General features: G+C 41.2%; 2 protein-coding genes across 3 annotated transcripts in view; one reads left to right on the top strand and one right to left on the bottom strand.

The window, feature by feature from the left end:
• LOC113025116 (fibulin-7-like) lies at nt 1–14,356 on the bottom strand. Its single transcript, XM_026172554.2, has 7 exons — nt 10,762–14,356; nt 8,616–8,766; nt 8,225–8,395; nt 7,885–8,145; nt 7,576–7,713; nt 7,344–7,479; nt 1–3,052 (listed from the first exon to the last, which is right to left on the bottom strand). The coding sequence occupies exons 1-7, from the start codon at nt 10,858–10,860 to the stop codon at nt 2,692–2,694; spliced, it is 1,317 nt and encodes a 438-aa protein (XP_026028339.2). The 5' UTR covers nt 10,861–14,356; the 3' UTR covers nt 1–2,691.
• A 706-nt stretch (nt 14,357–15,062) lies between these two features.
• The window catches only part of LOC145429658 (RNA-binding protein Raly-like), a 104,706-nt gene continuing 103,269 nt past the window's right edge, over nt 15,063–16,499 (top strand). For both annotated transcript variants that reach the window (XM_080303390.1, XM_080303389.1), the window contains exon 1: nt 15,063–15,193. The gene's annotated coding sequence lies outside the window, so the exon portion shown is untranslated. The remainder of the gene's footprint in view (nt 15,194–16,499) is intronic.

The raw sequence follows: 16,499 nt of genomic DNA, 5'->3' as shown, positions 1-16,499 counted from the left end.
TCGAGGTAAATGTGTTTATTCTGTAGTTTGGGGAAAATCATAATACAAAGTTTGCGAACAGTATCAGCAAAGACCTTGAAGTTTTAATACAGAGTAAAAATGCTGAGCCTGCACAGCCACGGTGTATCAGCACCTCTGATGACGTTATCATCAGGTAAATCACTGCAGGTTTTTCCAGAATCCTTCACCTTGCAAAGCCTGATGAATCATGAAATAATTGCCATATAAATTATTTTACTTTATTCCATTCAGCGTTTTGGGGCAATTTATTTAGGAACAAAAATCGTCACACTGATGATGTAGAGGTCTCAAAAACTCATGTCAAATACGTTACAGGGTTAAATGCTTCTCAGTATTTGAATCATTGGAAAATCCAATAAAACGATTGCTTAGACAATTTACAGACGGTTAGATGTGCTAAGCTGTGTTCGGGGTTAAATGATGTCTTTTCATTATGCTGGAGACATTTTTATGGTCTTACAGAGCTTCAAAAATGTTTTATGAAGGGAACATTTAACTAACTCGTTCCCAGAAGACAATATCTCGTTCCAGGTGTTCTCATTTCCCACAAGAGGATAACTTCTTTTCACAATACAATTACCCTTAAAAACAAAATCACACCAATACCTCCTGAGAACATTCAACATTATGCACTCCACACTGTATATAAATGCCACTTGTTTTGCACATATTCAACTCTGTATATTTTATATATTTTATTATTATTATTATTATTATTTTTTTTTTTATTATTATTTTTTACTATTTAATTTGTAAAAATGTGTATACACACACACACACGTAGGAAAATATTTAGTATACACATCCAGAAATGCATACACTATTATATATTGTACATATATTTATTAGTTTCAGGTTGGCCATTCTTGTATTTTGCTCGTTTGTGTTGTTGTGTTTGCACATCTCTGTTGCTTGTGGGGCTCGCACACAAGAATTTCACTCGCATGTGCTGTGCCAGTGTGCCTGCACATGTGATGTGACAATAAAAGTGATTTGATTTGATTTGATTTGAGAACAAGATAATGAACTTGTTCCTGGAATTCATTTAACTTGTTCAAATGGCGGATAAAAGTTTCTTATCTCCTGCACACAGCTGGTTCCCAGAAGTAGTTTGATTCCTGCACACGAGTGAAGCTTGAGGTTTAGTTTGTCATCGCTGAAGTCAAGGTTGCTATCATGTGGTTAAAGTTAGGAAACAGAGTCACTGTTTTCATGAGATCCACAACATCCTCAGCACAAGAAAATATTAAAACACAAAATGCCTCATTTTTCTTACAGAGTTTGAGAAAACAGAACTTTTGAATAAGTGATGATATCAGCTTCAGTTGTTTGAACATGTTACAGAAACCTTTGTGCTTCCTTTCATGTTCATTTAGCTCAACTAGCTGGAACTAGCTCCTGACCTGAATCAGTGGAAGTAAGATGATGGATGGTTGAATGGATGTGTTGTTTATGGTTTTTATTGTTCCAGTGAATGGACTGGAAAACAATAACCACAGTTGTAAACATAAAAAAACAAATGTGGGCGACACATCCCTGCATGTGTTTTAAAATTGAAAGTGACATGAACTTTGACCTGTAGTTTTTCAGAGGTGATAGAAGGACTTTCTCAAACATATAATTTGCGCAACCTTTAATTAACTGGTTTGGCTGAATTTGTGCTCCAGTTCGCTGACTTTTGTTTTGCGTCCAGGGTCACTGAATTTCCTCATTTCCAGCTCCATATTTTAATGATGGCATCCGTAGAGTAGCTCTATATGACTGAAGGAAGGTTTTGTATAAACATGTGTGTAAAAAGCAGTATTAAACCTTTTAATATGAACTAAACCAATAAGGAGAATGTACAGGTTGTACTCTAACATCCATACTTAGAATGGTGCACTAAGTAGTGCCAGTGTAGCGTAGCATCCTAGCAGTCTAAGTCCAAGTTAGTGTTAGCTTTCTACAGAAGTGACTTTGGTAGAGAACAGACTCTTAAAAACGAACATGTAACAAACATTAGATTAGTTAGAATGTTTTTTTTTTTTTTTAAAGATTGTTTTTCAATACAAAATAATTTAAAATATTGAAGAATGTGATGCTAGGTGGGACCCAACAGAGTCAAGGTCTTTATAAAAACAAACAAACAACAACTTTAATTTATTCCTGTCAGTTCATGTTTCTTATTAAGGCAACTGTCTCTGATTGGCTGTCCTTCCCAAAAACAAAAGTGTATGGGAGGGACTTAAGATGACCATATTAGGAATATCTACTACTTGGTAACATCATTCCAACAGTAGAAAAAAAACAACTTTGTGAAGCCTGAGCTTTTGTCTCACAAGGTTTACTTCTACATGTGCTCACCTCATTATCTGAAACTTATCTGGTTGTGTTCAAAAACAACATATTACACATATGTCAAGAAAATGATGTAAGGCAGAGCAGGCCCACTTCAAAATCCTAAATACTAACTATTAGGTCTTCTTGGATCTGGCTATGTTATGCTCTATATACAAAATTCATATTTTTGAAAAGAACTAGAAAATTACAGTTAGTCACCTACAAAGAGGTCAAAAACACTCAGTGGTTCCACGTCCACTCTTCATCCTGCCCTGAAACGTCTTCATCAGTACAGTCAGAGTTCAGCTTATCTCCTTCTACAAACCCCGGGTAACCGTCATCGCTTCCTTTCTAAAACTCGTACGGAGACACGAACAGGGTGACCTTGGTGAGGTAGCGGCCCAGCAGGGTGTTGTGCTCCAGCTCGCTCATCTCCACCTCGGCTTCTAGCGTGGCCGGCCCCTTGATGGGCGTCACCAGGAGGAGGGTGCCCGTCTGTCTGCCCGAGCGCTGCACACTAAAGTGGCCCCGGCCGCGACCGCCGGCGAGGCCGAATCGCAGCGTGTCGCCCAGCACGCGAGCGGCAGACACCCGGAAGAGGATGCGCGGGGCGGACATGTTGGACACTACAGAGAGGAAGTGGAAGGAGATGGAGTTTGGTGCCTGAGTGCATGGCTTGTCTCCCAGCATGCACGGGTTCCTCTCACACCGCCTGAAAGAACACAAAGAGGGTAAACATTATTGGTTTTCAGTTATTCACAGGTTTTAGTCATTCTTATGGAACAACCGGCCTGCTCTCTGTCCTAATCTAAGATGAACAAGTACAAAAAACAGCAGACCGAGGCCTCAGGGCTTCAGCTGCCCTCAGCAGCACTGAATTGGATAAATGGAAGAACAAGATTTCAACATACTCAATTACAGAAGGACAACTAACTAACATGTGATCAAAAAGATTTTCTAAAACTGGCTCACTTCTCCTTAAGACCATCTTTTTGGACATGTCCAGACAGCTTTCAGAGTAGCGTCTACTTTTAAAGCACTACATGGACCCTGTGATGTCACCTCACACTTGAGGGTTATTGCAATCATAAAGAGTCCACCGTTCCCAAGCCTGAATGTGGCCTCATAGATTCACATGCACTGCTTAAAAAATCAAAGATCCAAATCAAATCAGTTTTATTTATGTAGCACTTTGGTCCACAGTTGTTGTTTTTAAAAGTACAGTACAATAGAATAATCAGGTAACATTTAAAAGGAAAGGAAAATAATAAGAATAAAATAATGACAGACTCCTACAGAATTAAAAGCCAAGGAGTAAAAATGGGTCTTTAAAATGCACGAAAACCCAGGAATGTCCTGATGTGCCTTCCTGAAGGAGTCGGATTACCTGTGAAACCTCTGTGAGGTCCACGTATCGCCTCAAGCTAAACCATTCCTGTTTTCGAGTTTTCTCATGGTTGCCCCTCTACTGCACCTGTCGTTAAAGCAACTGACACAACCAGCGTTTCTTAACTGACTAGATCGAGCTCACAGAAGGACTTGATGCTAAACTCTAATAAAAAAGTGTCATGTGTTAGTGCTACTTATATGATAAGTTAGCTGATACAAATTTCAAAACTCATCATTTAATTTGTTTTTGATTGAAATTGAATATTACTTAAACTCTCTTAAATTGACTTCCAATAAAAAAGGTTTATCATTGATTGAAATTCATTCAGAAATAATCCTTCTTACTTCATTGTACTGTATATTGTTACTGTTATTTGCCCTGTATGTCTACTGTACAAACTGAACTGGAATGACTGACTGTTCGCTTTATCATTTCAAATAAAGTTCGAAAAAAAAGTTAGCTGATACAGCAAACCAGACAAAACATGATGATTAGAACGAGAGAGCGAGAGAGAAGAAACCTGTTTGGATGCTTGACATGATCTGAAAAAGGTGATTTAGCTGTAATTTGAGAGAAGTGCAGATTATTAGTTAGAGAAAATTAATTAAACTTTTCAAGCTATCGTTCTGTCTTTGTGATGACTCTTTTGAGGGCACCCATTGGTTTTGAATAACTCTTTTCACTTCCTGTAAAATGCTTTTATATTCATCACTCTGTGACGTATATCTTTTTAATCCAGTTTAATCTGATTAGCTTCAGCATGCTAATGCCTCCTACCACGTAAAGCTACACTTCATGGTTAGCTTGTGAGTCATAGTTAGCAAAAAAACATCTGAGGTCAGTCTTGGGTCAAAAACATCTTCTACATCTCCAACAAAGTGTGGTTGCGGGTTGGAACGCATTCTTGTATTCTTCATCTTCATCGACTTCCTGTCTCCTCTATAGTAGAATCCAGTCTGATTGTTTATGGTTCTCCAGAGACGCCATGATTGTTTAGTCATCCCCAGAGTAATCTGTTAAAATCCTGAAATGATCCTAGTCTCCTGAAATGATACCCTGCTCTTGTACTCATGGGTAAGGACCTGCTTTTCTCAGAAATTGACACAAACACTGAAAGTGAACACATGATTTTGTTTGTTATATGCTGGAGAGAGTGCAGGCGTACTCTGCACCCTCCCAGATTCAGAGTTAGGTTTGGGACGGTGTTTTTTAGACATACATGGCTGAAATGTTTGACAGAGTTAGTGTTTTCTGTCATATATGTTCTGTCCCAGTAGTGAACGTTCATATTAAACATAACAAAAGTTGAGTGATAATAACTCAGCATATATACAAGTAACCTCTGTGAGCCAAAAGCTCAGATGGTCTGAAACATGGACTGCCACTAACCTCACAGTTTATATGTATATTTTTTCTCTAAGTGGTCAGAGAGAGTTATCCTAGGAGTTCAATTTTCAATTATATTTTGATAGAGCGCCAAATCACAAAAACAATTGCCTTAATGCGCTTTATATTGTAAAGGTAAAGACCCTACAATAATACATACAGAGAAAACACCAACAATCATATGACCCTATGAGCAAGCGCTTTGGTGACAGTGGGAAGGAAAAACTCCCTTTTAACAGGAAGAAACCTCCGACAGGAATAGGCTCAGGAAGGGGCGGGGCCATCTTCTGCAGCCGGTTGGGGGTTGGGGTGAGTTAAAACAGCTCATTTCAGACAGAGCGTGACTGAATGGAAGATTTATTTTGAATTGTGAATCATGCAAATCTTAAAAAAATATTTTAGAGAAGATTTGACCTCGAGAGGCTTTTGTTAATGTTAATATTTGACGCATTTGTAAAATGGTATCAAGGGTTGATATTTGTTAAAGGTTTTGTATCAAAGTTAGAAATTCTTTTGTGATGGCACTAATGTGAGGAATTTCACTACATACAGTCTTTTATCCTTCCTCTGCTGCCTTTTGTTCTAGTCTTATGCAAAATGATTCTTAGTTTTTAATTGATGTGTTAAAATTTTATAGTTAAAATACTTCAGAGTAACGTTTCCACTGCAAATCTTCTCAGAAAATATTTTGCAGAACCCTTGAACTAAGCCAAACACCCTGGAGAGCCTGTGTGCCTGCAATTTTCATGTTTTTTGTGACCAAAATACAGGAAACAGATGATACAACAGCTGTTTTCTGCAAACGTTTGTGTTGAATTTGTGGCTTGCTAAATCATCTTTATCCAAGTCCCTCTTTAGCTAGTGAGTCCAACAAAAGGCTCGCTCAGATTACATGCCTTTGACATCCTCTTTCAAATTGAAGATGAATGATGGGCAACTTTTACAGTAAGTTCTCCCAATAGTTTATTTTTTCTTTTGGTGGTTTTCCCCACAAAGAAGTGATCAGGTCAATCCTCATATTATTTGCTTTTCATGCAATTACTGTATTGACTGTATTTGTCTTGCAGTTTCTTGGGTTTGACTGGGGGAATTTTTGCAATTTGGCATCTCCGTGATTCCAGGTGTGGAAAAAGTACTTGAACAATCTGCTGTGGTAAACACGTCCAGTGCTGTAAACACGTTTCAAGGTTCTTGACCGATCAGCTAACTGGAGCCTGAAAACTTAGCAGTTCATCTGAGGCCAAACCTCAGCCTGACTCTCAGCCCAGATTCTACCAGAGCTAAGAGATGGGTGGAGGAGGGAAGTGGTTAACTGTGAGGTCGAGGTCATTGTTTGTCAAATATTTCTTTATCGCTGTCCCTGTCATTGACTTTATGTCTGATTCTTTTTCTTCTGAGGTGACAGGTTTATGGTTTTGATTGTGTCTTTGTGTTTCTGGGTGCTGTTTAATTGCACTCTCGATGTGTGATTTAAATTGAGTGTAGTTCAGGGCAGTCATTCTTTTGACTGCTTGTTCGCTAGTTTCAAATTCAGACTGTCAGTTTTGTTTTCATCCACAGTTGTTGGACAAATAGACGAAGTCCATAGAACTTGGAGAGTTTCCAGATGTTTTGCAACTCTCTGGATTGCCTCAAACAGCATGTGGACTGATTTTTGACCAATGGGACAAATATCACACCACTGAGCTCATTTGAATCACAGACAGATTGTTTTGGTTTTGGGGATCAAATCACACTCTAACCTTTCTTTATTCGAGTTAATATTAGTGAGTCCCACTCACACAGACTTAGAGACTGGTTGGCAATCATTTGGCAACCATCGGTTGATAGGAAAAAGTGTCTAGCACTCGACCCACTGCTGAGTGGTTGCTTCTAGTGTGAAACTGGTTGCAAACAGGTATTTGGTGCTGTACCAAAAACCTTTTTATTATTGTTAAGGCACCACAGGTTGCCATGGTCACCAGTACTTTGCATGGAAGATGCCAGTTTGTCTGTCCACCATCAAAAACTACTTGCCAAGTAGTGCTGAAACTGTGAAAAGTGAGCTGCAAACTGGAAACTCAGACTGTTTGCCTTTAAAGTAAATAGTGAGATTCGCAAACTTTCAGATTGTACAAACTAAAGGTTTATGTGGAGATATGGAGACACAAACGGGACACAGAAGGTAAGATAGAAGAGAACAGCTCAGAGGAAGGTTGAGGAGAAAAAGGTCGGTAAGTACTCTTACATGGACGATGTTTTGATGTACGTGGCGTTTTTCAAGCGAGGACACTCCACCGTCACGCACTGGAAACCTCCGTAGGTGTTCACACACAGCTGGTCTGCTGTGCAGTTGTGCATCCGGTTTTCACACTCGTCAATGTCTGAATGCGAAAGGTCAAAGGTGAGAGGTACAACTACAAGGGCGCAGCCATCTTAAACATTCCCCAAATAGAACAGGATGACCTCTGAACTCTGACCTGTGCAGCTGCGGCCGTCTCTGGTCAGGTCGTACCCGGACGGACAGATGCAGTGGAAGCTGCCGGGTGTGTTCACGCACTGATGGACGCAGAGCAGGCCAGGCTGACCGAGGGGAAACAGATGGCACTCGTCGATATCTGAAACAGACACAAGCAAAATTCTAGTTGATTAATCGGTCGGTTGATTGAAAGAAAATTTACATCCAACAATTTTGGTTCTCAAGCGAAGACATTGAAAATCGATTTTTTTAACTGCTGAGAATGATCAGCGTTTTGTTAATGTGGTGGTTATTGGTATGGACTGATCACCTGTGCAGATGTTGTTGTCACGGCCTGATATGGTGAAGCCCACGTCACAGGTGCAGCGGGTGGAGCCCAGGAAGTGTGTGCAGTGAGAGGGTCGTACTGAAGAGGAGGGAGAGGATGACGTGGGTGACTGGTGAGAAAGTGAAGTTGCTGAAGAGGATGCTGACAGAGCAGCAGAAGCAGGAAATGATGACGAAGAGGAGGCGGAGGAGGAGGGAGAAGCGGGAGAGAAGGAGGGGAGGGAGTTGGCGGTGCTGTTGAGGTCTGAAAAGAAAAACCAGGTTTAAAAAAACAGAAGCACAAAACTTTGAAGCAGAACTGTGATTGACCTCCGGAGACTCACGTCTGCACATGGGCTGCTGACCGCTCCACTTCAGAGACTCCAGACACACTCGGGTCCGAGGACCAATCAGCTCATAGCCGGACTTGCACAGGAAGTGGACCTCGTGTCCGATGCCAAATACCCTGCCCAGTCTGCGGCCGTGAGCGGGGGGATCCGGTTTGGGGCAGGATGCTGCAAGGCAAAACATTTCTGTCTGAGATAATCTTAATCCACCTGCTGGACCTCAGAAAAGTTATACACCAGCTCAAACCCTGTGGTCATCTGGAACAGACACCAGGAACTGACGGTGCTCCAGTGTGTCAGCCTCCCCTGCAGCTCCGCCACAAACCATGCCCCGCCACAGGGACACTACACCAAAAACTCCTCCCACTTTTACCATTTATTTTTTTACCTATTTTAAAGACGGCCATGGTGCTGTTGTGCAGGGTGCTAATCTTCTTCTTTAGGGAGCGCAGGCTCTGCTGGTAGGACGTCTCATGGACCGCCAGCATCTTCTCCACCTGCCGCAGCGAGTTCAGCAGATCGTGAGTGGATGGACACTCCTGTGGGGGCGGGACGAGGAGGGGTTAGAGAAGGCCTTCCTCCATCTAATCTTTGTCTTTTTTGGCACTTTTATAATAAGCTGAGTAAATTCTGGGGCCAGAACACCAAAACCATCAGCTGACTCAAGCTCAAATGTGCACGGTGGATGTGGGTGTATACTTCTAAATGCCTCCTATCACAATAAATATTCATTAATTACTATTAATTCTATCTTTAGGCCCAAATATGAAAACACAAAGTTTTTCCAAGGTTGTAATAATTTGTTTGGCTAGAGGCAGAAGATGACCATCACATTCTGTTTGCAGGTGTGAGGTCTGCACACAGAGGTGAGGTTTTTCAGAGCTGCATTTAAGCCTGGGTGAAAACTGAACCAGAAGCGGCCGCTCGCCTCACAATCACTGTTGAAACACAGCTTAACTCGGCGCTGCTGCCACACAGCGAACCTGTGGTTTGTGTTTTCGGTGTTTGGAGGCGTTCCTTTGGTTTCTTACAGGCAGTGAAGACTAAGGAGGGTGAACCTGAGCTCTGCGTGCTGAGCTGCAGCTACTATGTATTTAAACAGACTTTGGTGTTGGTGTGAGTAATCAAACTCTAATGACAATAAAAACAAGAATTTGTTCGTGCACTTTGATTGATTTGACCAGGGCTAAGGGTGTGTCATAGTCGTTGAATTTCTTTTTTTTTATTTTAGTTTTTTGGACATTATTTAACGGTACACAAGATTAAAAAGTTCAAAGAGCTCCACTTGATTTAAATTTACCTGAATCAAATTCAAGGTCATGCTCCTGTGCACCTTTGCTCTGAGCAGAACTCCTAATGTGTCGTCTTATACTTTCTGCTTCTAGCTGGACCTTCTCCAACATGTCAGAAAGATGAATCTTCAATTTGATCTTAATTTTTTGAAGCACACAAAGCTACAGTTTGAAGATATGTGTTTGTGATGCCTGAAATTCCAGGTCAGGTCATTTCTGCTGAATGTTCTGACTCAGAAACATCTGGATATTACAGATGCTGAGAAACATGTGTCCCTGCTGCTCTTTGCCTTCAGGTTGGAAAACTGGATTCTTGAAAACTGCTCAGTCTTAGTTGGAGACCGAGCTCTCATCATCAGCGATGATTGTCTGCATAAATGTTTAATTGAGTTTGAAAAACGAGTTGATGTTTATGTTTAGCATAGAAGAATCTAAAAATATCAGCCATGCTTGAAGCTCTCAGGACTTGCAAGAGAAGATGATTATGAACATCATATGGCCAAATTTACAGAGCTAAATGGATTTTTCTTTGTTATATCTATAATCATAGTGTGTGGTACTGCACTATGCTTCAATAAATAATCTCAAATATATTTTTAATATAAAAAAGATCACGATCTTTCTCTTGATCAGATCATGTTCCAACTTTTTTGACTCTCTAAGAAATAAAACCTGGATATAAAATCATTTTGATGTCAACTTTTACTCAAAAAACATTTAGACCCAAAATGCTGACTTAAGTAATTAGATTACATGTAAATCTACCATGAAATTTTGTTACATGAGTACAATGTAAAAAAAAAAATTAAACTTACTTCATTTTGCTTGATTTTTTTATTTGAACTTTATATGAACTTTTGATTTCATATATTTCATTTTCATTTTACTCAAAATTGTTCCTTCAGTGTCCTACTAATTAGAGAGGGGTCAGCTGACATGTTAAACATGCATTATTTTAGCTTTAGGGGATGACTTTTTTTTTCAGGAATATCATCTCCAAGACTGGGAACATTAAAGTGTTATAGCCTAAAAGCTATAAAAGTAAAATGCAAACATGATAAGAACTATTCTTATGTATTTTATTTAAGAAAAACAGTCGTAATTTTTTTAATTACATTGAATTCGATTGAATACATACATTATATTGAATTAGTCTTATGAGACCTTCGGTCCAAATATAGATGATTTCACGTTTTTCTTATTTTTTTAAAAAGCATGACCAGGTCAGACACCGGTACCAACCTGAGCAGAAGAAGAATAAATCTGATGAAGGCTGATCATCATCATCGTCAGCGTAATGACCCCAGCAGCCTTCATCCTGGAAAAAAACTCCATCCTCATGATGATCCGTCTTCAGCTCCTCTGCTGCGTCCTCAGAACTGAACCATCTCTTCTCCTGCTCTTTCTTTTCAAGGGCACTTGCCAAATTTCTCCTGCGCTCCCTCACAACCCTCCCTCCACCTCCACCTTCACCTCCACCCACCTCCCTGTCAGGCATGTTGGAGGTGGAAGCTGAAGCCAGAGGAGGAGGAGGAGGAGAAGAAGGAGGGCCCACATCTGGAACATGCTGTCCCTTCTTTCTTTTTTTTTATAAACCATCAGCAAATCCAGAAATAGACTTAAATTATAAGGAGAAGTCAGCTGGCAGTGGTGTCTTTTAATCATCCCCCGTTGTTGGGGAGTATTTCAGATTCGCTCTCCAGCTCAGGAATGTGGCTCTTGCTCCAATTACAGTCACTATAAAGCCCCACTTTTTTTGAAACCCCAAACTCGCCTCGTTGCAGCATAATGTCATGTTGCTCCTAAATGACAAGGCAGCGATATCTGAGGCAGAAGCCCCCGCCTCGGTTATCCCCCACTCAGAAAGAGAAAAAAAAGAGGTGTAGAGATCCTGGAAGAGATGTTAGAAAAGACCCTGCAGCTGCTACAAGTCCAAACTTCAACTTAAACTCAGAGTCATATATAAGGTATGATAATGGCAGAGTATGCATGCACACTATAATCTCCTATACAGCACCCTAAACACATGAAAATCCCCAAAAGGAAAAACACATCTGCTGAATTTGGAATTATAACGTTTAATTGGAAGTAAATAAAAAAGATGATTGAACTCCATCAAACAAGGCCTTGAATTTCCTTGAAGAGCCTGGAATTTCATGTGCAGTGAGCGCAGAGGGACACACACTCTTTCACGCATTTGTTAAAAACACAAAAGAACCATTTGCACAGCTAAAAACTGTCTTTATGGAAGATTATTGGAAAAACAAAAAGAAGCACATTTTGATTTTTAACATGCCTAAAATTAGAACACTGAGTCCACACAAGATATGTGCTTAAATAACAGATATGTCATCATAAGTAAACTAACAGAATACAAACCCCAAAAAGGGGGTTGGGTATTCATACCAGATACCAGCTGGTATGAAATAGAGATGCTTTAGTTTTATTCTCTTATTAGAGTTATTCTTGAATTATCATAATTAATGTTGGTCCAAGTTCAGCATTGCAAGTGAGCATATTGTTATGATGTCATAGTTTTGTGACGTGTAAAAAAACAAAAACGGCCAATGAGCACTCAGGAAAACATTGTAAATAAAAGGCTGTTAGGATTGGGGCTGGGGGTTGGGATGTGATCGTGCTTAGGGTTGTAGCGCTATAGTTAGGGTTAAGCTCTTCTGGTTAGGGTTTAGTGTGTGGTGTAACAGTGTGTCCACATCACAAAAGTATGACATCACAGAAATGAGAGTGGTCACTTGCAATGTGGAATGTGGACCAAGATTAAGTCTGATTATGCGGGAACAACACCCACATGGAGCTATCAGATTGTGCTTTGCTCATCAGCCAGTATCACCAAAGACAGCCTGAGACCTCCTGGAAAACAGGTGGAGCTGTGAAGCACTCACCGGAATGAAGTGAAAGGCTCATATTGTCATCTTTTTTCCAGGTTTTAAAACTTTTAACAGATTTTTTTTTATTACAGCAAGAAATTTGTTAAAATATTAATTTCATTGGTTTTCTGTATTGCGCTTACAAAACGGAGCATCTGAGTGGAGAGGTGTTGTTTTGTAATTTTGTCTGTCTTTTAGGTGTTTTGTGGTGATCCTGATGTAGCTATAGCTGACTTCAGTTCTTAAGCGTTATAATCTTAAACTTTTAAAAACTAAACATATGTTGGCATTTTCGACTAGAACAAATGATGATGATCATCATGCAACAACATCAAAGTGTTATATTTCTGACACCACAGGAAATACATGCTTTTATTCTGGGACTTTTCTAGAACAGCTTGATTCTTATGATTATGAAAATAATCCTTCATCTTTTTTTGGGCTTTAACGCAGTCCCTCAGGTTTTTCACATTAGCTGAAAAAACATTTGTTTTAGCACCTTTCTCTGTTAATAAGATATCATTCCTCTAATTGTTTAATATCAGGATTCGCCTTGGTTACACTTTATGACAGAAAGTAAAGAGAAGAAAAGTGATGAAAAAAAAAAGTAAGTTATCCTGAATGTCGTGCTTGTGCCAATGAAAACTTTTACTACTGTTGGCAAACGACAAAGGAAGAGGAGAGGGGGAAGGCATGTTAGAAAGCAGTGAGAGAGCAGGAAAGTGTAGTGAGAGTAGGGACTGGATGTATCGTCTATGAGCAGTAAAGGGAGAGAGCTGGCTGATATTATATTGGAGCATACTTCATTGGACATGTAGCTGAAGGGAACAGGTGATAAGGAGATGTTGTGTAGTAGCTGATACAGGCTCTGGGTGGTGGGGAGAATTGCTAGATGGCTGGATAAGAATGGCTGTAGTGATGACGGAAACTGCAAAGAAGGTGTTTGATGTGACCTTTGGACAGAGGAAAGGGGACAAGGAGACTTGGTTTTGGACTGAGGACATACAGGATCACTTAGGAAGAAGTTAGCAGAGAAAGAACAGGATAGTCAGGGATTCAAAGAAAGTAGACAGGAGTACTGGGAGGTGATGTGTACAGTGAGGAAAGATTGAAGAAAGCATGGGCAGCAGGTTAGGGTGGTTAATGATAGAGACAGAAATGTGCTAACGAGAGAAGAGAAGAAAGTTAGAGAGAAGTAGATGGGTGGAAGACAGTTAGAGAATCAGGAACTGCAGAGGGTTGGTAACAAGGAAATGAGGGCGGCTATGGAAAGGATAAAGAGTGGAAAATTATCCATATGACATACCTGTGGAGTGGTGGAGAAATCTAGGAGAGAGGGGAATCATCTTTTTGACCTGATTGTTTAAAACAACCTTGGAGTACGAGAGGATGTCTGAGGAATGTAGAAGTGTACTCGTACTGATTTTCAGAGACAAGCGTGATGTGCAGAGCTGTAGTAACTACAGAGGGATAAAGCTGATGAGCCATGGCATGTGGAAGGAAAAGAGTTGTTGAGGTTAGGTTAAGAAGAGATGTGATCCATTTTAAAATCCTTTTATTTGTTTTTAAGCGTCTTAATGGTCTTGCCCTTTCTTATTTGTTTGATCTGCTTCAGACAAATAAGAAAGGACAGCACTGCGGTCAGCTGTTATGTTGTTTTTAAAGTGCTTTAGAAATAAAGTGAAAGTGAAAGTAAAGTGAAAGTGATGATCAGTGAGCAGTAGTATGGCTTCATGCTGAGAAGAGCGCTACAGATGGCATGTTTGCATACATATTATTAGGTGCTAAGAAAGATGTGGTGCTGCATCAGGAAGTCGGGAGTGGCAGAGAAGTCTAAGGCTGGTGGAGGACAATCTGCCGTGCAGAAGGAAGAGAAGAAGACCACAGAGAAGATTGATGCATGTTTTGATGCATTTGTACATTTGAACTTTATGTTCACACGTGGCAAGATGGCGCCGGTGTGTGTGGCTGCTCGTCTGTCACTGCCAAGTTTGTTCCTGTTTATGTTATTTTTAATTTGTGTCATCCATGAAACAAAGTCTCTGCTGAGGTATGATCGCCAGACACTATTGGACCTCAAACCTGTGGTCCAAAATATTGTGTCCTTTGGAGCTGGTGGGCAGCAACCCCTGCCCCCATTTGCATCGGAAACCCCGGGTTACCTGTACCGGGTTCCCACGCTACCTTCCCGGCGAAAGCGTCCTCGTCGCCGGGGTAAACGAAGCGGTCGCCTGGTGAAGCTAAAGGTTTACCTAAAGAATTATTCTGCTGTTTTCCGACCAGTACATGGATTCTTGCCAAGGCTGTTTGCGTCTCGGCGTTTTCTGGATCCTGTTGATGCCTGTTTGGTGCCTGTGGTCGGCTTTGATGATGATGCTCCTCGGCCTCGCTGCCCATGCCCTCCCAGGCTAAACCTCCGCTGTCAACATTATCGGAATCTGAGATCGCTGCGGCGGGTTTCTGGACCCCCTGAACCCCGAGCGCCAACTCCAGCTCCCGCTAGGATTGGCCTGGTGAACGCCAGATCACTTTTAAACAAAACTTTTATTCTTCGGGACTTCTTCAGTTCCCGTGATCTGGATTTTCTGTGTGTGACTGAGACGTGGCTGAGTGTTGGTGAGTCCAGTGTCCTATCTGAACTTTTACCTGTGGATTGTTGCTATTTTAACTCGCCACGGACGTCAGGCAGAGGTGGAGGCACAGTGACTGTTTACAAAAAGGATTTTAAATGTAAGCAGTGTTTTCTACAGCCTTCGTTCTCCAGCTTTGAACTTGCCTCATTTGAGGTGAGTCGTACAAACCCGATTTTCTGCGCTGTCATCTATCGCCCCCCGAAATACAATAAGAACTTCATAAACGACTTTTCTGATTTTTTAGCTGGGATTATGCCCAACTATGATAGTGTTCTTATTGTTGGAGATTTTAATATACATGTATGCTGTCCTGATAAGCCACTGGTAAAGGACTTTTTAAGCCTTATTGACTCTTTTAGCCTGGTACAGTCCGTACGTGGCCCTACACATGAGCACGGACACACACTGGACCTTGTTCTGTCATATGGTCTGCCTGTCACTGACTTGGAGATTTGTGACTGTGCACTCTCAGATCATATGCCTGTGTTATTCAACGTTGGTTTGACATATACCGCAGTTAAACCTGGCGCTGCTACTCGGTGCTGTCGGGTTATTAACCCCGCCACTGCTGCGCAGTTTTCTGCTGCTTTTAATCAGCTCGGCGGGCCTTCTGACTTTGTTTCCTCTGACACAGAAGACCTACATTCCTGGTTTAATTCTTGCTGTCAAAAAATCATGGACCCTGTGGCTCCTTTAAAAACCAGGCAGCTTAAGGCTAAACCTGAGCCTTGGTTTAATGAGAGCAGTCGTGCTGTTAAGAGGGAATGTCGTCGAGCAGAACGGAGGTGGAAAAAGGATAAACTGCATGTATCATTTCAAATTCTCAAAGACTGCTGGCATCGCTACCAGAACACTGTTAAAGAGGCAAAAAGGGAATATTTTGCAAATATTATTTCTTCCAACTGTCATAACCCACGTGTGTTATTTAGGACCATTGACACTGTTCTTAATACTCCTGTTAACCATTCCTCGCCGTCAGTCCCCTGACCGTGGTCGGGAGACACGAGGGGAGATGCTTCCTCCAGGGCCGAAGTTTGTCCTCCTTCGGGGTTAACTCCCTTCACTTTTGTGGAGTAGTGAGGCAGACAGAAATCAGCCGAGGCACCGGAGAGTACTGAAGAGATGAGGCTTTAATAACAGTACTGCACACTTTGGAAACACACTGCATAGCCTGTAGCCCGTTAGAACGCTGCTCCCGGTCGCCCTCTACCCATGACACACTCTCTCACTCTCTTTTTCCTCTTTCGCTCCCCGCGTTTCCTTCACGCGCATGCTCACACACACATTACATACACTCCTTACTGCACCCAGTCACACACAAGACAGCAATTCCTGCAACACTACCCCCACTCTGGATGGCAATTAAACAATAATTCCACTCCAGCATTGTAATGCATAAAACTGGTACACAATCCCCTTTACCACTTGGAGCCCACAGGAGATAAAAGTGTTAGCCATT

This window comes from Astatotilapia calliptera, chromosome 7 (genome assembly GCF_964374335.1).
Source record: "Astatotilapia calliptera chromosome 7, fAstCal68.1, whole genome shotgun sequence".
NCBI classification, from domain to species: domain Eukaryota; kingdom Metazoa; phylum Chordata; class Actinopteri; order Cichliformes; family Cichlidae; genus Astatotilapia; species Astatotilapia calliptera.
Note: the sequence above shows the minus strand (reverse complement) of the source record. Positions and strands in the feature narration are given on the sequence as shown.